This window comes from Rhinatrema bivittatum, chromosome 2 (assembly GCF_901001135.1).
Source record: "Rhinatrema bivittatum chromosome 2, aRhiBiv1.1, whole genome shotgun sequence".
Lineage (NCBI taxonomy): Eukaryota > Metazoa > Chordata > Amphibia > Gymnophiona > Rhinatrematidae > Rhinatrema > Rhinatrema bivittatum.
Window position 1 is genome coordinate 330,879,490 of NC_042616.1, and position 23,270 is coordinate 330,902,759.

General features: G+C 41.8%; 1 protein-coding gene across 3 annotated transcripts in view; it reads right to left on the bottom strand.

Moving 5' to 3' along the window:
• Positions 1-23,270, bottom strand: part of LOC115084652 — a 109,979-nt gene that overhangs the window by 61,646 nt on the left and 25,063 nt on the right. For 2 of the 3 annotated variants that reach the window (XM_029589789.1, XM_029589787.1), the window contains exons 2-4: positions 14,301-14,380; positions 13,285-13,444; positions 7,506-9,500 (exon numbers count right to left, since the gene is read on the bottom strand). In XM_029589789.1, coding sequence (XP_029445649.1) covers positions 7,506-9,500; positions 13,285-13,435 — 2,146 coding nt within the window. In that variant the 5' untranslated portion in view covers positions 13,436-13,444; positions 14,301-14,380. The remainder of the gene's footprint in view (positions 1-7,505; positions 9,501-13,284; positions 13,445-14,300; positions 14,381-23,270) is intronic. The other variant, XM_029589788.1, reaches the window with a different exon arrangement.

Genomic DNA, 23,270 nt, shown 5'->3' on the forward strand with positions numbered 1-23,270 from the left:
CACTAAAAGCCAGACTCACATGCAGTGCAATAATGCAAACAAATATCACCATTCCCCATAAAACAGACATAAATCAATCATAACAATGAGTAAGCCACACTAATAAAAAGAATACTTCAAAACAGATGAATAGAGCATAATTTAGGGAATAAGGATAAAAAAGCCATTAAATGTTCCCAAATATTTCAAAACTGCAGTCATATCAGACAGCCAATAATTAAAACTAATAAGGATAAAAATTTTCCTCTCCATATGTATAAACTTTTGATTTCTAGTTACCCTGAGACTGGATTAGCGGAAGGGACATGGGAAGACCACACTCTCCTCTCTCATATATACTCACACAAGAATCCTTTCTACCTTCTTTTCTCATGCCCACTTCCTCCCTCTCACTCACCTTTCAGTCATTCACCCCCTTAAGTCATTCACGATCCTCCTGGGAATTTCAATGTTATGGAAGAAAATAATCAGTAGGAAAGTTGCTTTTCCCACTGATTTTTCTCCTGGTTGTTCTAACAGTCATTTTTCTACCTTTTTGTTCTAACATTGAAATTCCCCAGAAACATAAAATAAAAACTCTAGGGACAAAGGTCCCTAGAGATAACTCATACCAAACCATGTGTTGCTGAGCAGCTCTCAGCTTTTCCCCATGATTTAGTTTAAAAGCTGCTCTGTCTCCTTTTCAAACATTAGTGCCAGTAACTGGTTCCACACAGATAAATATGGAGCCCATCTGTCTGAACAGATTTCCCCCTTCTTCAAAATGTCTCCTAGTTTCTAACAAATATAAGACCCTCTTGCCTGCACCATGGCCTTATCCATGCATTGAAATTCCAGAGCTCTATCTGCCTCTGGGTCCTGCACATGGAACATTTCTGAAAATAGAAATCCAGATCATCTGGAGTTGATCTCCCAACTAAAACCCTAAGGGGCCGATGCAATACAGTGCGCTTTGGCGAGTGCACCGTTTAACCCATGCTTGGGCACTTTTTGGATGTGTCTACAACCCCTTATGCTATAAGGGGATTAGTGCATTCAAAATGTGTGTGTCGCCCCCCCCCCCCCCAAAACTAATAGCGTTCATTACATGCAAATGCATGTTGATGAGGCTATTATCTATTCTCGCCAGATCCAAAAAAAGTGCAGCCGACCCACACATTTTTATGGTCAGAAGTTAACACCTGTCCAGAGCAGGCACTGATTTCTGAACAGCTCAATAAAGTGTACAGAAAAGCAGAAAATACTGCTTTTCTGTATATCCTCTGCCTTAATATTGTGGCGATATTAAGTCAGATGAACCAAAAGGTTAAAAAAAAGTATGCGGGTGGTCAGGTTAGGAAAAGGGATGCTTGTAAAATTGAGTGTGCATTTTCCTAACCCGCCTACAGCCCCCTCTCTCCTGGGCACCTGTCAAGGAGGCACTAGGAGCACACATTTGTCCCTAGCGCCTCCTTGGCAGCACTACCCCTCATTTAAATATTCAATGTCAGGCCCAGAAGAGGTGCTGGGCGCCCATTTTCCGCTCTGATTTATTGCATCGGCCCTATGTTTTGCATCCAGAACCCGCACCTTCCTGAGTCATTGGTACCCACATATACCACAACAGCTGGCTCCTTCCTTCACTCTAGGGGAAACGCAAGGTCCACCATCTTTGCACCAGGCAAGCAAGTTACCAAGCGATCCTCATGCCCAGCCACCAAAGCTATCTACATTTCTAATGATGAATCAACCAATAAATGCTGTCCTCTAAACTCTTCTCACCCCTAGTGCGAGAGATCACTACCTGTAGGGCAGACCTCATTACAGAGCACTTTGTCAGGTGTTGCTCCCCTTCTAGGAGACCTTGCTTCTTCAGTGCAGCTCAGGGGCTGCCAGGGTACAGGTGGGACCACTCTTGTGCTTATCTGCCACAGCTCCTCCTCGTCTGCTGCTCCCACCTTCAGAGATCTGACTTGTTCTTTGCGAGCTAGGAGCTCTTCGCACAAAGTGCAAATATACAGCTTCCCACCACAGGCAGGTACTCATACATATAACACTCTGCTGTCTGCATCTTTTTGTTTCCACTTATAAAAGTTTAAGTTCCTTACATTTGGTTTATTTATGCTTATGCCACTTGCCAGTGACCTATAATTGACCCATTTCTTTAAATTGCAAAGATTAATTTGCACTTAGAGTAAAGCCACAATAGGCTCCTATTAAGCACAATTTCTCCCCAACTCCAAGCTTCTTTTCTGCAGAGCTGCTAGGAGGATCCTGGGGAGCCCAAATAAAGAAATTCAGAGCTACCGAAGTCTTATTTCATCTACTAAAGGAGTGAATCATCTATTACAAATAACTTGAACTGAATTTTGTCAGGAGATGAAATGTTAGCTCTAAGGAGATTTAATTACTATTATCTTTTTTGCTATCCATCTGAACTTTGCTGTTGAACTTGTGGTTTGACTTTTGCAGAAGAAATCCTAATTTGGGGGTTTAAATACATTTTAGCAAGTTGGAACTAAATTTCAGTTCGGGCAACATCTTTTTTCAGGGTTGGGTTCACCTGAGGTGAATGTTGCTAGCCAGTTGGTATTCATGAGACACCGCCACACACTTAGGGGGTGTTAACAGTTCAGCTACAAAGGGTAAAGTCTCCTTGTCCAGTAAAGAAATCATCTTAGGAGCATGGTCCACTATAACTGCTCGACCACCCTTTCCAAGAACCCAGAAGCCATAGAATATGTTTGGACTTTTCTCCTTCCTTAATACCTAGTTACATTTTATGCATATCTAGTTATCACACATGCTTGAACTCTGCCACTATTTTGTTTCTTATAACCTCTGCTGGAAATCTACTTCAGGTGTCTATCACCCTCTGTGAAAACTTATTTTCTCATATTCCTTTTGTTTCCCCCTCCCTTCAACTTAATATGATGCCCCCTGTCCTTTCTTTTCATTTTATAGGAAATGCTACATTCTGGTAATTTACAAACCAAAACAGTAGCAGTATGATGGCATCAGGCTTCATGGAGGAACAATGGTTAAAATCCATACTTTAATGAATATGGGGAAGTGGGGGGTTTGAACAGCAGCCTTACTAATTTTGGTGGTTGTTGAGGATCATTACAAAATTTATAGTACAAAATGGAAGGGGGCCTGGGTATTGGATTAACTGTTGGTCTTATAAGAATTGAAATTGAAGACAAGGCCCAAGATGGGCTACCAGTGAAGGGAGTGGAGTCAGAACTTTTAATGGATTTTGGATATGCTTGGAACAGACATGAAGGGCAGTGGTTGGTTGAAAGGTCAGGTAAGAAAGACAAGATTGGGGGTAAGGGAGAGGGAGTTGCTGTTTGCAGCTAGTAACTTATGTGCTTATCTACCCAAAATCAAAAGAATCTCAATTGTATAGACTGGATGGGTCAATCTAGTCTATCTGCCATCATCTACTATGTTAATGGAAGCCTGATAGATACTTGAATATTTGTATCTCCCATTTCCTCTCATTCTAGAGTACACATTTTAGCCCGGTCAGTCTTTGGTGTCAGTCCTATGAACTGCTGCTACCTTGTCAATGTCCTTTCATAGATGGGGTCTCCGGTTCTCAAGGTGGGGGCTCATCTTTACAGGTAATATTACCTCTCTTTCTACTGGTGATCTCTCCTTATGTACTGAAGAATGCTATTAGCTTTTTTCACTATTTTGTCACATTGACCTTGTGGTCAAGGGTTAGAGATTCCTTTGTTTGGAGACTGCTAGTTCTTCACCTCAAAAAAGAATCTGGTCCTTTGATTTCTATATCCTCAATGTATGGATTTACATGTTGGATTAAAGCATAGCTGCCATACTTTTGGCCATAAGATATGCCATACTGGGTCAAACCAAGGATCCATCAAGCCCAGCATCCTGTTTCTAACAGTGGTCATCCAAATCACAAGTACCTGGCAAGTACCCAAATATTAGATAAATCACAAACTTATAAATCACTATTGCTTATTAATTACCATAATAGTTTATGGATTTTTCTTCTAGGAACTTATCCAAACTTTTTTTAAACTGCTGTAACCATATCCCCTGGCAATGAATTCCAGAGCTTAACTATGCGCCGAGAGAAAAAGAACTCTGATTTGTTTTAAATGAGCTACTTGCCAACTTCATGGAATGCCCCCTGGTCCTTCTTTTATCTGAGAGAGTCAATAACTGATTTACATTAACTTGTTCATGTCTTTTCAATATTTTGTAGACTATCATTTCCCCTCCCCCCCCTTAGTCATCTTCTCCAAGCTGAACAGCCCTAACTTCTTTAGCCTTTCCTCATAGGGGAGCGGTTCCATGCCCCTTATTTTGGTTGCCCCTCTCCGGTGCAGCTATATCCTTTGAGTTGCAGTGACCAGAATTGCACACAATATTTAAGGTGCAGTCTTCACCATGAAGTGATAGAGGCATTATGAATCCACAGTTTTATTTGCCATTCCCTTCCTAATAATTCCTAACATTGCTTGTTTGATCACCACAGCACACTGAGCTGACGATTTCAATGTATTATCCACTATGACGTCTAGACCTCTTTCCTGGGTGGTAACTCCTAAGATAGAACCCAACATTGTGTAATTACAGCAAGGGTTATTTTTCCCTATATGCATCACTTTGCACTTGTCCACATTAAATTTCATCTGCCATTTGGAAGCCCAATCTTCCACTCACAAGGTCCTCCTGCAATTCATCACAATTTGCTTGAGATTTAACTACTCTACATAATTTTGTGTCATCTGCAATTTGATCACCTCACTTGTCTTACCCCTTTCCAGGTCAATTAATAAATAAAATAAAAATAATAATGTGGTTAGTGCAGTTAGTGTAGCTGGGTTCAAAAAAGGTTTGGATAAGTTCTTGGAGGAGAAGTCCATTAATGGCTATTAATCAATTTTACTTAGGGAATAGCCACTGCTATTAATTGCATCAGTAGCATGGGATCTTTTTAGTGTTTGGGTAATTGCCAGGTTCTTGTGGCCTGGTTTTGGCCTCTGTTGGAAACAGGATGCTGGGCTTGATGGACCCTTGGTCTGACCCAGCATGGCAATTTCTTATGTTCTTATTAAAAAGCCCAGTCCAAGTACAGATCCCTGAGGCACTGTTTACTTTTTCCCCCACTGTGAAAACTGACCATTTAATCCTATTCTGTTTCCTGTCTTTTAACCAACTTGCAATCCACAAAAGGACATCGCCTACTATCCCATGACTTTTTAGTTTTCTTAGAAGCCTCTCATACAGGAATTTGTTAAACGACTTCTGAAAGACCAAATATACCACATCTACCAGTTCACCTTTGTCCACGTTTATTCACCCCTTCAAAAAAATGTAGGAGATTTGTGAGGCAAGACTTCCCTTGGGTAAATCCATGCTGGCTGTGTCCCAAACCATGTCTATCTAAATGTTTTGTGATTGTATTCATTATAACAGTTTCCATGATTTTTCCAAGTTTTAAAGGATAAGAGAAAAAGATGGAAAAAATGAGAAAGGAAAAAAGAAAAGAACAAAAAAAATGAAAATTGGGTAAAGAGAGACGATTAAAATGAATAAAAACTTGGTGTAGAGAGCAAGCTGAAAAGCTCAGCCTAGGAGCTGGATGGAATGCTAAACTTCTTGATGAAATCTAGACGCTCAACAATAAGGTGTTACTCATTCACCTTTCACCTGAAGATTTTTTATTAAAAACAAAAACAAACTAAGAACCTCTAGTGGGATTATACAGAACATGCTTGGGGTCTCGCAAACAGCCTTACCAGGGATTTTAAGGAGTACATATTCTATATAAGGCATTTCCCAAAAATAGCTGGGCACACTTGGTCATACTAAGGCATAGGGTTACATCAACAAAGGACAATTTCAGATGTATAAAATTAGCAGACCTAACTTTGTGAGATATCTTTCTGGCTGGACACTAATTAAAACCCCACTAGAGGTTTTTTGTTTTTTTTTTTTAATAAAAATCTTCAGGTGAAAGGTGAATGAGTAACACCTTATTGTTGAGCGTCTAGATTTCATCAAGAAGTTTAGCATTCCATCCAGCTCCTAGGCTGAGCTTTTCAGCTTGCTCCTAAGAGGGACAATGCAGCACAACCCAGAGGACATCTTTCCTCTGTATGTGAACTGTTGGTAGTGTTTGGAATAACTGCAAGACCTATGCTGTTGTCTGCAGTGAGTAAAGTTCCAGAGAATTAGCCTCATCTCAGCTCAGAGAGATGGGACCTATCAACTCCACTGCTTTATTATCCTAATCGGTCAGTCTCCTGGATCTTGGGAAGGAAACTGTGCCAGCTTCACCTAGAAACAATGCTGCCAGATCTGTATATGCTATGGTGCTATAATCTTATTTGATATAAAAAAAATTCATTGAGCTATCTGTAGATTAACTGTCAATGATTTTCACTCCTGTATAAAACAGATCGTTGAGGAACCCCAAGTTTGCCATCTGATGTTTTTGGTGAAGAGTCACTTCTAAGAGAAGGAAAGAACGAGCAGCCATCTGTTTAGTAAACCCTTGAGGGAATCTTACTGTGGAGCCTTGCCAAACCCCAGAGGGAGTCTAGTTGTTTTTAACCAGTGAGCAGTTAAATTTGAGTTTGGTCCACTACACCATCTATTCAACTGAGACTACCCAAAACAAGTTGTAGAAAAATTCTTTATTCAATGCACTGTTAATCTATGGAATTTGTCAGAGTAGCTGGGTTTAAAAAAAGGTTTGGATAAGTTCTTGGAGGAGAAGTCCATTAACTGCTATTAATCAAGTTCATTTATTTATTTATTTATTTTAAGTTTTTCTATACCGGCATTCGCGATAAATATCGCATCATGTCGGTTTACAATTAACAAGTAGATAGGGAACAAAAAAGGCAATAAATAACATTGATCTAAGTAATAATAAAATAATAGTAATGGTAGTAAAAAACATTAAACAAGAGAAGGCTAAGGAATGCAGTTACAATAAAACAAGGGAGTAATATAACTTGGATCAGAGAAAAGAAGCAGGGGTTTAAATATAGTTAACAATATGCCAGTCAATGTGCTTATAGCGTTGAAGAATTGCCCTTATGAGGTAGGGATATTAATTACTATGATTAAGGCAAAGTCTGAGCGAATAGGTAATAATGGAATAGGTTCAGTTTAGTTCAGGAAAGGCTTTCATGAATAGCCACGTTTTAAGTTTTAAGTCACGTTTTAAGTCCACGTTTTAAGTCAGTAATAGCAGAGGCCATTCCCATTTAGGGAATGGCCTCTGCTATTACTGACATTAGTGGCATGGGATCTAAATGTTTTGGGTACTTGCCAGGCACTTGTAGCCTGGATTGGCCACTGTTGAATACAGGATGCTGGGCTTGATGGACCCTCTGTCTGACCCAGTATGGCAAATTATGTTCTTGTGTACTTCTGAACCCAGCAACCCAGGCAGGGATTGGTACAGTTAGCAGTACAGAATTTAAGCCTTATATAATAATTGCATCCTTACCTGTGTAGGGACAACTTACCCCCTAGTGACTTCTGCAATGTCTTCTTCAGTTCAGGCGCCTCTTTGAAGGTTTTCTCTAGTCTCATGGTAGGCTTCTTTCCATGCCCCCTATACTCACTAAAGAGAACTTCACATTGCTCTCTCTCCTTTGGCCTGTGGACTTGATATGCATAAACCCTTTTTTTGGTCGCTTTCAGTTTCTCATTAGCTGACCAGTTGAGTTGAGCTGGGGACATCATTTTGAAGGGTTTGCCAAACATTTTCTTTTGAGGAAGCTGCTTGAAGAATCTACCTGCACTAATTCCCAGTTGCTCCCTTGGAACCAAATCCCGAAAAACACACTCTGCTTCATCTGTTTCCTCATCCTCCTCACCTTCTTCCTCACAGTCAAGGACATTTTCTTCTCCCAGGACCCAGAATTCCCCAGAATCTTTAAGTTCTGACAGAAATGAACTTTTCCTGGGTTTCTTTTTCACAGAGTAAAGCTTTTTTTGACTAACACCTCGCAGAAGTCCAAACTTTCTGCTTTTAGGAGAGCCATCTGTAACTGTCAGTCCTGAGGAATTCTGAATATTTGGATCTTTGCTATAGAGGTTATTTGCAACACCAGCCTGCTCCCTCAGAACTCTCTTGTCTTCACTCAGTGAACCACTACCTTTAATCTTCTTCTTTCCCAAACCCTCTGTGCTCTTTTGAAAGGAGTGCATGCTTTTTTTAAGTAAGTAATCAGGCACAAAATAAGGCACTGGCAAATTATCCACTGAAGACTCTTCATCTCTTGAAGACAGCTCATCCGAAGTGCTACTGAGTAAACTGCAACGTTTCTGTTTCTTCCGCAAATACGTGTCATAGTTGTAGTTTGCATCCATATTGTCAAAGCAAGCCAACCAGCCAGGGGATGGAACATACTTTTCAAGAGATTCCTCAAACCACAAGTTAGCTTTGTTATCCAACTCTATCTCATCACTGCAAATTCCTGTTTGACATGAACTTGGCAAGTTTTGTTGTTGATCAAAGCCATTAATGAGCTTTTGGTTGGATTTGACTAGTGTGATTGGTTCTGAAGGGCTAGATGCTTCCTGAAAACTGTTGGACCCACTGGATCTTTGAGTCTGGCCTATGTCCTGCTTTGCAGCTGATGGAGTATCATAATTGGAAGCAGGCACCTCAGTAGACTGGAAGGTGCCAGACTCGTGGTTTCTAGCTGGCATTGCTTTCGTCTTCTGTTTCTCTTTTCCCTGCTTATTTACTTCAGGCCTAGTACCACTATTTAGGTTTGCTGAGGTTTTCATCTCTTTTTCATGCACAGCATCAAACGAGAACTTCAGAGGGAGTGGAGCTCCATGCCCATCTTCATCTGAATGCCCAACACTGGGTACCAGCACCTCTCCTTCAGCATGGGAGTCAAACATCTCTCCATTACAAGAGTGAACATGCATCATATTCTCTGGCACCTCTTTGCCATTTGCCATCTCATACATGGGGATAGTTTCCTTGTAGGATTTCCAGAGCTGTATTGCTGCAGGGGGCCCATTCCCATACTCTATTCTCACTTCCTCCTTCTCAAAAGAATAGCTTCTTGAAGGCATGTTTCTGTACGTGGAAGAACCACAGCCATTCTTGCTGTGAAAGTCTCTTTCATGTCCCGCAATCACAGGGGATAATGTGTCGTCCAAGTTTTCCAAGTTACTTTCATTTTCTGTGCAAGTACTGGAGCAGCAGGTCCTGCTGCCTGTATTGCATCCTTTCACATCTGTGCTTGGGTTTTGTGTTTTCAACTGGCTTTCTGGCTGCCTGGGGTCGGTCTGTGTTTCTTTGGTTTCTGTTCTTCTCCCAGGGCTACCAAAGTGTCTAAAGCGTGTGGCATGGTAAAACATAGGGGAGGGAGGGTGTGGAATAAAATAAGGCCTTCTGCTCATTCTAGTGTGCACTTGAGGCTGTGGAACGAAGAACCCAGGGTACTCTGGCAATGCAACAGAATAATACGGAAAGTACGAATTTCCATTTCTGAATCCTAGGAAAGAAACACACAGAAAAAGAAATATAAAAATGTTATGTATTTGGAAACAAGTTTGTTACATAGAGTTCCAAATCAATTTCTAAGCAAGGATCTCTTCCATCTTATTCAGAACACAATCAGGATTTGTGAAGCTTTCCCTGCTATGAGAGACAGTCCACTGGGTTTCAGCAAAGGGCATCTTGTCAGTCACATACTTTCTTTCAATTCCAATACCATTTTCGCCACTACCACCCCTCCACTAAGATGCTGCTGTTTCATGCAGCCATCATCCTTGCTGTAAAGAAATTATTTTTCTTCTGAGCTACTGAACTCAGGTGTCATGACTTGCTCTACAACTTCATTTCCACTACAAAAAAAAATGTCTTTGCATTGTTTATATCTAATAGGGTGTCAAATTCTGTCCCCTGTGGATGGTTTGCCCTTTAGTGGAATGGCAATTGTGGCCTCAACAGCTCATCCTGCAAGTAGTGCAAGTCAGACCCTGCCCCTACGAGTGAGGTCAGTTTACTGTAGGTGTATTAGTGCAGTGTACCACTCCCCACTGGGAGGGTCTGGGTGTTAAAACTCTGCCCATATGACATAGGGGAAGTAAAGAATCAGACTCAGCTCAGAACTGAGGGAGGGCACTCAAGGGGCCATATCCCCTCACAGGGTTGGGCTGGGGAACGAGGAGAGGATTCCAAGCACTGGAGGAGAAGGAACCGAGGTGAGGAGTTTCTGGAAGTCCTGAAATGGGTTCCAGAAGCTGGGGGGACGAGTGCACTAGGATGTGTCGGAGAAAGGGTGGCCTGCCTGGCAAAGTTCATCAGAGTGAAGTGGAAGCCTTAAAGTAGAAGAGGATTTCCCTGGAGAGTTGTCAGATTGGGGGTACTGAGAGGTGGCAGATGAAAGACATCCTGCTGGGAAAGTTCAGAGACTGACTTAAAATCAGCCCGAGACTCCATTGGGGAGAAGGAGAGGGACCATGAGGGGAAGAGAAAAAGGACCCTGGAGAAGAATATTTACAGTTACCAAACAAGTACAGGAAGGGCCCAGGGTGGAGAGGGTTACCAGGTCCAAAGAGTTGACCTGTTTTGGGGAAGAATTGTGAAGCGGTGAAAGTGTTTATTTTTGGTAATCTTTTTTTAATAGAGTTAAAACGTGAGCATTCCTTAGAAGTGTATTTTAGGACCTTGTGTTTTCCCAATTATCAGTCAGTAAAGATATTTATTTTGAACAGAGCTGCTGTGGACTTGGTCTTTTTGAAGTGCAGGAAGAGTCCATGAGTACAAAACCCTTAAAAGGCCTTGAAAAGGGTGAATCTCTCTCCCCCCCCCCCATGTGGGAACCCCAGTACAGTAATGGGGCCTTGCATGGTCCTTGGCCCTCCCCGTGTGCCCCCATGCCCAAGAGCAGACTGGAATGGGAGCTATATTTCCTTATAGCATTTGACCATTTATCCTATCCTCAGTTTCCTGCTCTCCTCCAAATCAAACATGTAGGTCCTTACAGGACTTGGGCTATAGATTCAACACTATTTTGGGAGCCGTCTGCAAGATTGCCTCTATTTTTAATGCCACTGGATAAATGGCCTCCAAAATGGGATAGTAGCCCTCTTGCTAGTATTTGTACAGTATTTCTACTGGTTAAACCTTGGCCTGTGTTATTCTGCTGGTTCATCCCTTGGCAACTGAGATCAGATATGATCTTGTCCAATTCCTTCGTATGTTTGGTGGCAATTAGTACTTCGCATCCCTATCATGCACTACTCTATTGTGTTCCCACCAACCAAAATGCACAAATCTACCCATATTGACATGTGCATTTTAGGACACTACCAAGTCAAAAGTACATCTGGATCATTCTAAAGCAAGGAAGGTAGTTAAATGATTTGGAGAGTCCTCCACATTCAGCAAGTATACTTTTGCATACAAAGATTTCTCTAATATTGTGGCAAGCACATAGGGGTCGATGCAATACAGTGCACTCAGCCAAGCGCACTGTATAACCCGCAGTTGGACGCGGGTTGTATAGGCGCTTATTAATCCCCTTATGCAATAAGGGGATTAGCGAATCTACAACACAGAGTGAATCTAATAGCGCTAATCACACACAAATGCATGTGATTGATGCTAGTAGGCCTTCATTCCCGATGCAAAAAAAAAATGTGCATCTAGGACACACATTTAGCAATCAGATTTTAACACCTGCCCGGAGAAGGTGTTAATTGCTGAACGCTCCTTAAACCAGTACAGAATAGCAGAAAAAACTGCTTTTCTGTACTGCCTCCTACTTAATATCATTGCGATATTAAGTAGGAGGAAAAAAGAAAAACTAATCTAACCAAAAAAAAAAGTAAAAACAAAAAACACACTAGCAATCAGGTGCAGAAAACTGATGTTCAATTGAGAAGCATCAGTTTCCTGAACCCCCTGGCTGTGCGGTTTAGGAAAATAGATACAGATAAACTGCCTCTGCTTTCCTAACCGGCGGAGGGCCGATGCACTTGGGCTCTCCTTAGCAAGGAGGTGCTAGGGGCGCGCTCGCGCAAGTGCCCCTAGCACCTCCTTCTTAATGCAACCCCCTAATTTAAATATTGCATGGCACCCCCATGAGGGGTACCTGGGGGTGCGTTAAGAAAGCGGGCACAGACTGTTCAGCGCCCGCTTTCTTCTCCAAAATATTGCATTGGCCCCAAAGTTGCCACACGTTTACCGCTCTTTATCCCAAACAAAACAGCTTTGTATTCTTAGAAATCTTTAAAAAAAAACAAAGCATGAAAATATTAGGCATTTAAATTATGTTAGCCCTACATACAGTGTCCGTGACACGAAACAGATTTAATTAGCAAGGGAGAAAAATGTAAATGGAGAAAGTTTGTCCCTCCCGTCTTTTTATCCTTCATTTACAAGCCATCCCCTGCCCCAGACAGCATGACTGTGCAGCAGCACCAGGACCTGGGCTGGAAGATGCCAACTGAGAGGCAGTCCAATGTGACCATCAGGGGCTGCCACAGCAGCAACAGTTTCCTTAGGCTTGAGGGAGCCTCCTCTATATCATGACTAAGCACAGCTAGCCCTGACAAGTGGGCTCCAGCAAATAGCAGGCTTGAAAGTGTTTTTTTGTGGGGGCGGGGAATGCTGTATGGCTCTGTTTAGTAGAGATTTCCCAGCGGCATTAATACCAAAGAACTTTCTGGGAGGGTCATCATATCCTTAAATGGAGAGCATGAATGCCTCCAGGCATATATTGTACAAGTGAAATCAACCCCTTAAAAAAAAAAAAAAAGGGGAGGGGGGTCCAATGTGCAAAAAAATTACTTTCCCTCGATCCAAGAAAAGTAAATTGCCCACTCAAAACACAGCACATTTCAGCTGATTGCCTGTGTCAAGAGCAGAATCTAGGGCAGAGTTGATTCCCCATTGCTCCTTCGAGATGTACAGAGATGATTACAGGAGTGTTGGAGAATGAACTCTGCCCTAGATTCTGCTCTTGACACAGGCAATCAGCCAATGTGTGACTGCTTTGTGTGAGAATTCGTTACTTTGGCACCCCCTCTTCCCCTCAGAGGAAAACTCAGGGATATCAAATTATTTGAAGGCTTAATGTAGTTGCACACCTCTTGGTTTTATTTGCCAAAGAAAAATGACTAGTGGATTTTCACCTCTCCCATCCAATGAAGCCAAGATGCTTGAAAATGTATCAGCTACACAGCTTGATGATATCCCCATAGGCCTTTCATAGAATTATGTACACACTCAATCATACTTTACTTTCCCAGACTATACTCTTCTTTTACCTGGTGCAGGTGGCAGGTAGTATGGGTTGTAGACCTGACTGAGGTACCATGGATTTAGGAACGGTTGTTGTGCTGTTGGCTGTGCATAAAAAAAGGGTCTTGAGTGGTTTGTGGGATAGGATCCACTCTCAGAAGCAGGTGCAGTGTTCATTTTTCTTAGCTGAAGGGAAACAGAAATGGCTTCATTTTTGTGGTCAAAACCAACCATAATTGCAGATTTCTTCCAGACAAACCAGGCTTATTACGTGCAACCTGAAACTTAAGTTGATTTTTGTTGCTGCTGCCCCACAACTGATTTCTGTTGGTTTTAAAGAACTGGGAACAAGCTGCTCTTAATCCAGGGTGTGCAGCTAACATTACTCAGTGAAAATAAACACAACTCCAGACCCATCGTGTTTACTGTAGCATGAGCTCTGAAGCAAGCCAAACGGCAACATCTTTTACAAGCAAGAACAAATGTAAAAGATTTGTGTAGCTTCCTGCTGCAGGAAACAGCTCTTCTGCAGGACTTTCTGATTTGTAGATCTTCAGTTCTATACCAAAATTGCAATTATGTCAGCCTGAATCTGCTGCTTTACTTAAGAGAGTAGCACTATGTCTAGCCTGGTGCCTCAGTTGCGGTTCCACACAGACTCACTGATTTCATCCCCTGGGTCTTCATATCCAGACCCAGAGGGAATCATGATCATCACTCAAGGGTTGAAGCCCAGCTGCTGGATTTAGGGTGCATGATTGCAGGGGTCCAGAAGGGGTCCTCGGGCATGGCTGCCAGCCCAGGATGGTCACGGTAATGACTAGACAGGTACATTTTGGTGTGAAAGTGGTGGGGAGGGGTCAAAGGAATAAAGATTGGCAGAAAAAAAATCCCCCAAACAGCTGCCAAAAAAAAAAAAAAAAGCATCTTACAACAGGAACCCAGCTTCGGTCCCAATTAAACTGGAAGCCCAAAGAAGCAAGAGAAATACTACCGGGTCAAAAAAATTGACTAGCAGAAGCATGTGACTAGTGCTCAGTACCTCACCATCGCAGACTTCTGGCCTCTTCACTTCCTAGTTTTTGTTTTGATTATTGAACTGTAACTTTGTGATGGTGACTTCTAGGGAAGACAAAATAGCATAGTCAAGTCATGGAAGGCAGGTGAAAAATCCCCCAAAGGATCTCCCCTAAGGCTGAACTACTTTAAAATTTCAAAGCATTTTCTGCCATTAAATAATTTTTTTTAAAAACCACCTTTGAAAAGGAGACATTTGAAAATAAAAACAAGATATTCAAAAAGCCAATTCCAACTGGTCTGCAATCAGGAGTTGTGAAAGGCAGCAGCAACATGATCCAATATAAAAACCTTATCAGAAAAGTTTTAACATTCAGAAATACAATTCAGCTATAAAAAGGAGACATTTGGTTTATGAGTGAAAAGGATGTACATTAGAATTACAAACTGATACATTTTACTTTTCATTCTTGCATCTGTACCAGACTTTGAACTGTAAAATATGTTAGATAAAAAATATAGTAAAAATACTAAACAAGGCACTGTTAATCAGGCCTAGACCGGACTTGTGCACACTCACTGGCACAAGAGGCATGTTTGAATCCCATAGCTAGCAGGTACAGGTAGGTAAGAGTTGAGGCAGTTAGATTCCAAGTAAGGAAGGAACCATGACTAACAGCAGAGGGTGACACCTGCCAGTAGAGAACAATATTTTTAAGGTTCTCGGAGAAGATTCCCCAGCCAGATCTGCCTGCATATGGGAATCCAGATCCCCTAGGAAAACTAAAACACACAAGCCCTCCCCCCCAGAAGCTGGCACCCCCTCCTCCAACACAGTAGCTGTAGTATACTACCTCTACATACATCTCTGAACACACACTAGCCCACAGCTTCCATACCATGACCTAAGACAGATGTTATCCTCACACAAATTCCCCTACACCTCCCCATGCCAACACAGACACCCTCCCCTCACCCCACTATACACACATGCTTCCTGCCTCCTCCAGACATCCCCCCACACCACATACACACATTCCCCTCCACCACACACCCCATTTTATCCTGCACTCCCCCCTCCCCCCCATATGTGTGGATTTATGCACTGGACATTTTTCAGAGAAAGGAGGAAGACTAGAGGTGACATGGTAAGACAGAAAGGAGTCAAGGAGAAAGGTGTGGAGAAAGATGAAGAAATACAGAAATATTAAACAAATACTTCATCTGTTTTTCCACCAAGGAAGACATTGCTGCTTGCTAGCAAGAGCCCTGATGAGAGGGTTAGATATAGCCTCATTTTCAGAAAAATGTGTTTGGGTGAAACTAGGAAACCTGAAAGAGGACAACGTCATGGGGCTGGATGAAATACAACCCAGGATACTGAAGGAGCTCAGATAGGTGCTGGTGGGTCCACTGAGAAGACTTGTTCAATAGACCTTTGGACACGGAGTGGTGCCATGGGACTGCAGAAGCACGGTTGTGGTCCTGCTTCAAAAAAGTGGAAGCAGGGAGGAGGCTGGAAACTACAAGCTGGTTAGCCTTACCTTGATGGTGGGAAAATTAATGGAGAGACTGCTAAAGTAAAGGATAGTGAATTGTTTGCAACTCAATGGGTTAGAGGATTCAAGGCAACAGTTTTACCAGAGGAAGGTTACTTGGGTTTAGCAAGTTTTTTTGATGCAGTCCCACATAGGAGGCTCACAAATAAAATGAGAAGCCTGGAGTAGGTCCCAAGGTGGTGGAATGGATTACAAATTGGCTGGCTGACTGACAGACGACAGCAAGTAGTGGTAAATGGAACCTATTCTGAATAAAGAAGAGTGATAAGTGGCATCCCTCTGGGACCAGTTTAACATTTTTTTATACCAGGATTCCTGTAAATTTTACATATCGTCTGTTTACATTGTAACTGAAAAACAGGCATGTGAAATGCAATTACAAAGAACAGGGCATAAAACTTGGATCAGGTTACATGGGGAGAAACTTGGCACATAATTACAAGGGGGGAGAGCAAACGCAAATTAATATTAAAAGGCGCATAATTTAATATGAGAGGAATAAAGCTATGGGGTAGCTGAAGAAGAGTAGGGTTACTAAATTGTAAGGGTGGCATGAATGGATAGTCTTAATTTGGAGAGTTGGCTGGTGTGATGGTGTTGATGTATGTTGTTGTCGTACTTAGAATGCTTGCTCACCTCCATTAAACAGTTCTGTTTAATGTCTTAGTGAGCAATATTGTGGCAGGATTAGAAAGTGAAGTTTGTCTTTGTGCAGATGACACTATGATCTACAACAGAAAGGACACATCTGAAAGAGCAGAGAGAATGAGAAGTGACTGAGAAAAACTGGGAGATGTGGTCAAAGGTTGGGATTCAATGCCAAGAAGTGTAGTCATGCATTTGGGGTATGGCAATCCAAAGGAGCTGTGTATGTTGAGGGGTGAAAGATGTATTTGCATGAACTGGAAGAGGCCTTGGGACGATAGCATCCGATGATCTAAAGGTGGGGAAGTAATATGACAAGGCAGTGGCTAAGGCCAGAGGGATGCTGGGATGCACTGAAAGAGGCATAACTAGCAAAAAAAAATAAAATAAAATAAAGCAAAAAAGGCAACACCACTGTAAAGATCCTTTGTGAGGCCTCACCTGTAATAGTGTTTAGTTTTGGAGACCTCATCTCAAAATGAATAACAGAATGGAAGGGGTTCAGAAAAGGGGTTCAGAAAAGGGGGTTCTCAAACAAATAGACCTCTCAGACGCCAACACAGCCACCACCTCATGGATCAAACTCACGAACAAAATAGCGAATCAACTCTGTCCAACCTCCTCAAAAGTAATCCAATCTGCACGAGACAACAGAAAACCATGGTTCACCCCGGAACTAAAAGCCCTAAAACAAAAATTATGAAACAAAGAACAAAGCTGGAGAATCAACCCTACACCCACATTCAGACTGGACTACAAAGCCACCCTTAACACCTACAGAAACGCCATACACAAAACAAAAAAGGACTTCTATGCAAAAAGAATTCATAACTTCATCTTCGACTCTAAAGCGTTATTCTCTTACGTATCATCTCTCACCAAACCGACACCACCATCCATTCCAGACCAACTAGCGCTCAGCAAGGCCAACGAATTAGCCACCTACTTCAAAACAAAAATCTCAAACCTTACTAGCTCCCTCACAACCCATCAAACTCTACCAATACCTCATAGCTCATACCAACCCACTCTGAATTCTGGACTAGAGTCATTCGAGCCCACATCCACCATGGAGATTGAAAATTTACTTAAAAAAATTAAACCATCTGCACATCCATCGGACCCACTCCCTACTAATCTGCTCACTGCCATCCCTAGCACCGTCGCAAAACCTATTGCAGAAATCATCAACACCTCTTTGGCCATGGGCACAGTTCCTAACCAACTAAAACTTGCAATCAAACCCCTACTGAAAAAACCAAATGCATCACTAACAGACCCAGCTAACTTCAGACCCATTGCAAACCTGCCCCTGATCTCCAAATTGATGGAAAAAGCCGTAAACAAACAACTTTCCGATTATCTCGAGGAATACAACATTCTCTCCCCTGCACAATATGGTTTTCGAAAATCACTAAGCACAGAGTCACTTTTGCTTTCTCTCACTGATAATTTACTTTTGAACCTGGAGAAAAAACAATCATTCTTACTGGTCCTACTAGACCTATCCTCAGCATTCGACACGGTAAATCACTCACAACTCCTAGAACAACTATCAAACATAGGAATTAAAGGCACAGCTCTCAGTTGGTTCAAATCATTCCTATCAAACAGGTTTTACCAGGTCAGAATTAACAAGGATTCTAACCCCATCCTATCAGACCAAGGTGTACCTCAAGGTTCTTCCCTCTCTCCCACCCTGTTCAACGTCTACCTCCTCCCCCTCTGCCATCTGCTATCACAGCTCAAACTTACTCATTACCTCTATGCAGACGACATCCAGATCCTCATCCCTATCACAGAATCTATTCAAAAAACCTTCACCTACTGGGAGAATTGTCTTCAACCAATTAAACAAGTACTCTCCAGCCTGAACCTGATTCTAAACTCCAGCAAAACAGAGTTGCTACTGATTTCACACAACCCGAACACCCACACACCTAACCTGACACAAACCACATCTTTAAACATTGAGCTCTCTGCTGACGTCAGGAATCTTGGAGCATGGCTGGACAATCAACTTAACCTAAAAAAATTCATAAACACAACCACCAGGGACTGCTTCTTTAAACTACAGGTCCTAAAGAAACTAAAGCCACTCCTTCACTTTAATGACTTTCGCCTCGTTCTTCAATCCATTATTTTTTCGAAACTTGATTACTGCAACTCAATCTTACTTGGCCTCCCCTCCAACAGCATCAAACCCCTACAAATAGTACAAAATGCCGCAGCCAGAATCCTAACCAACACGAAGAGAAGAGACCATATTACCCCCATCTTGAGCAACCTCCACTGGCTACCCATCAAACAGAGAATCCTATATAAAACATTAACCATCATTCATAAAGCAATTCATAACGTCACACCTATATCTCTACAAACCCAACTTCGTCCACACTTATCTTCCAGACCCATCAGAAGCGCCTACAAAGGCACGTTAGCCGCAGCTCCTGCCAAATCAACACTAAGAAAAAGAGCACTCTCCACTGCGGGACCACACCAATGGAATGCGCTCCCACCAGACCTTCGACTCGAACCCAATCTACTAGAGTTCAAAAAAAAGGTTAAAAACCTGGCTCTTCAGGCAAGCTTTCCAATAGGCACCTCCTCCTGACTTTCAGATCCAACCATTGCAGGGTGTCACCAACACCTTGCCACTTAATTTTCATACCGTACTTGCTTATTCGCAATTCTAACAGTCATTATTCACCTTTATATAACCGTCTACTGCAGACCATATTCGCTTCTAAAGTTCTTTGTAAAAAAAGGTTAAATCTGTTAAATGCTATTGTTACATTCTATGTTACTTGTAATAATGTTCAATGGTTTATTGTTATTGTTCCATGTTCTATGTAAAAAAACCCAGGTCTAACTTCCCAGACCAGGGCAACCTCTTTCGTTACTTGTAAACCGGACTGATTTGTATTGCATACAGGAATTCCGGTATATAAAAATTTAAAATAAATAAATAAATAAATAAATAAAAGATGAACCAAATGGTGTGGGGCCTGTACAGAAAGCCATGGGTATTGAGACTGAAGGAAGAGAGAAGAGACAAGGGAGATTTGATTCAGACTTTTAAATACTTGAAAGGCATTAACGATACGCAAAAATCAAATCTTTGCTGATGGAAAGAAAGCTTCAAAACTAGGGGTCATGATATTTAACTCCAAGGGGGATGATTCAGGAGCAAAGTCAGGAAATATTTCTTCACAGAAAGGGTGATGCATGGAATGCCCTCCCAGAAGAGGTGGTAAAGATGAGAACAAAACCTTTATAGTAAATAAAAACGGTGAATGGGAGTTGGTAGCTTAGTTTTTTGGTGAAATAATTCTGTACATTTCTGAACATTAAGTGGTACTCCTTTTATTTATTTTATTTATTTATTTATTGGTTTTTATATACCGCCGCTCAAAGATATCGCATCAGTGTACATAGAACAAGAACATACACCAGGGCATTAGACATTGAACAAATTAAAACTTATTTTCCTTATGCTAATTCCCCCTATTTATTACATATTACAATGGTATTGTTTCTTTTTTGTGTATATATATATATATATATATATTCGTGAATGTTTTCATTTGTAATTGTAAATTGCCTTAGTTTTTCATTGTATTAGCTGAAAAGAAAATATAACAGACTGAAAGAACAATAATGAAATTCAAAAGGAAGTGGGACAAAGATCATCTCTGCTGGCTAGAGAATGGAAATGAAGAAACGGAGAAACTTTACTATCACACCTAAAGTTGACAAGGTCCATAAGTTAGCTGGAAAAACTTATCCAGCTAACTGTTGAATATAGCTGGCTAACATTAGGACAGTTATTTGGCATGCCCAGGCTTAGCCAGCTAAGTCTAAATATCTGAGTTACACAGTTAACTTGGCTGGCTAACAACTCCTCCCATTATGCCCCCCAAAAACCCCTAACAGACCTAGATTTATCAAACAGCTATAAATATAGCAAAAACAGTACCTGCAATAAAAGAGGGAGTGTGGTTAGGCTAATTTTCCTACTCCCGCATTGCACAGAATTTCTGCAAGCTGCGATAAATTTATCACAGCAGCACTAATTTTCACATCACATGCTGATTAATCCACTTCTCAGTTAGCCAGTTAAATGCTTTTGAATTTGTACCTCTATTTCTGCATGGGTGTAGCCTGCATTGAGCAGTAGTTGCTACTACCCTTAAAAAATGAAAAAAAAAAAAAGTCTTGCTGGGCAGAGTAGATGGGACTATTTTGGTCTTTATACGCCATCATTCAGCATGTTACTATGTTACCTGACACTAAGACTATGTTCTGTGAAATGGAGCAAAGAAAGGCCAAAGGAAAAACAGCTTTCATAGAGAAATTAACTTATCACAGTTAGACCTGTCTCAAAGAGCATCTCTTAGAATGTGAAAATAGTGGAAGAATACCACAGGAACTGCCACCCCTTCCCCAGAAACAGCTGTGTGTTCCTGATCACTGAGAGGATCACCTTGCTGGTGGATGAAAGGAATCAGTAAGTTTTTGCTTGGGAAATTTTCTTTTAAAGTATTGGGACAAAGCCAACTATTTGGGAATATTATTTAATGTGTTTGTGTGTTGTGCTTCTAATAGAAAAGAAGGGAATAAACTGAAGAAAGAGTTTGTATTTTAAATAGTCAGTAAGGCAGCTAATAAGCAGAAGTTAGAGTGTTTGTATATTTAAAAAAAAAAAAAAAGTTAGCCAGAAGCTAGAAATAAGCTAGGAGCAGTGTAAACCTAAGTAAAAAGGTTGAAAAGTTCAGCACTCACCTCGGAAAGGTGATAAGGTAGTCCAGCAGCAAGAGGGGGCCTTCCCAGTCTTTTGCATTGAGTGTCACATGTATGATTTTTTACCTGCCAGTGAGAAATTGTACATGTGCATGCGATGCAGAGAGCTCCTGACTTTCAGAGAACGAGTCTGATCTCTGGAGGCTAGAGTGGCAGACCTGGAGGAGCTGAGGCAGACAGAGGTATATAGATGAGATCTTCAGGGACATAGTAGCCAAGTCCCAACTTCAGACTGGCAGCCCTGGTGCTGCCTTGGAGGAAGGTGGTCTCATGATCGGAGAGCATAAACCTGGTGCAGCAGGAAAGGATCCTGTAGCAAGGACCTGCTCTCCAGGTGGTGCATTGTCCTTTCGCACCAAGGATGTGTCTCCAAGGCCTACTGCCCAGGAGGGAAGGGTTAGGTTGGCCTTCATAGTAGGTGATTAGATTATTAGGAATGTAGAAAGCTGGGTGGCTGGTGGGCATGAGGAATGCCTGGTAACATGCCTACCTGGTGCGAAGGTGGCGGACATCACCTAGATAGGATTTTAGACAGTGCTGGGGAGGAGCCGGCTGTCGTGGTACATGTGGGCACCAACGACATAGGAAAATGTGGGAGGGAGGTTCTGGAAGCCAAATTTAGGCTCTTAAGTAGAAAGCTTAAATCCAGAACCTCCAGGGCAGCATTCTCTGAAATGCTCATTGTTCCACGCTCAGGTCCCCAGAGGCAGGCAGAGCTCCGGAGTCTCAATGCGTGGATGAGACGATGGTGCAAGGAAGAGGGATTCAGTTTTGTAAGGAACTGGGGAACCTTTTTTTTTTTTTGGGGGGGGGGGGGGGGGGGGGGGAGTCTCTGCCGAAGGGATGGGCTCCACCTTAACCAGGGTGGAACCAGACTGCTGGTGCTAACCTTTAAAAAGGAGATTTTAAACTAGAACAAGCTGCTTTAAGGGGAAAGCCGACAGTTGCTCAGCAGCACATGGTTCTGAGGGAGGTATCTACAAAGGATACTAATGATGCATTAGAATTAGGGCATCCCGACAGTGAGGTTCCAATAATTAGAAAAGTAGTCCAATTGCCTGTAAAACTCACCTGAACTAAAAAATTCTAACTTATCCCTATCAATTAAAAAGCAGAATGAAAATACAAAACAAAACAAACTTTGAAATGTTTGTATGCTAATGCCAGAAGTCTAAGAAGTAAGATGGGAGAATTAGAATGTATAGCAGAGAATGACAGACTTAATTGGCATCTCAGAGACATGGTGGAAGGAGGATAACTAATGGGACAGTGCTATACCGGGGTACAAATTATATCACAAAGACAAAGAGGAGTACCTGGGAGGCGGTGTGGTGCTTTATGTCCGGGATGGCATAGAGTCCAACAGGATAAACATCCTGCATGAGACTAAATGCACAATCGAAACTTTATGGGTAGAAATCCCTTGTGTGTTGGGGAAGACTATAGTGATAGGAGTATACTACCGTCCACCTGGTCAAGATGGTGAGACTGATAGTGAAATGCTAAGAGAAATTAGGGAAGCTAACCAAATTGGTAGTGCGGTAATAATGGGAGATTTCAATTACCCCAATATAGACTGGGTAAATATATCGGGACATTCTAGAGATATAAAGTTCCTGGATGGAATAAATGACAGCTTTATGGAACAATTGGTTCAGGAACAGACAAGAGGGAACAATTTTAGATCTAATTCTCAGTGGAGCACAGGTTTTGGAGAGAGAGGTAATGGTGGTGGGGCTGCTTGGCAATAGTGATCACAATATGATAAAATTTGAATGACTGGAAGGGGGACAGTAAGCAAATCCACAGCTCTCGTGCTAAGCTGTCAAAAGGGAAACTTTGATAAAATGAGAAAAATAGTTAGGAAAAAACTGAAAGGAGCAGCTACAAAGGTAAAAAGTGTGCAAGGTGTGGACATTGTTAAAAAAAATACCATCCTAGAAGCACAGTCCAGATGTATTGCACACATTAAGAAAGGTGGAAAGGCG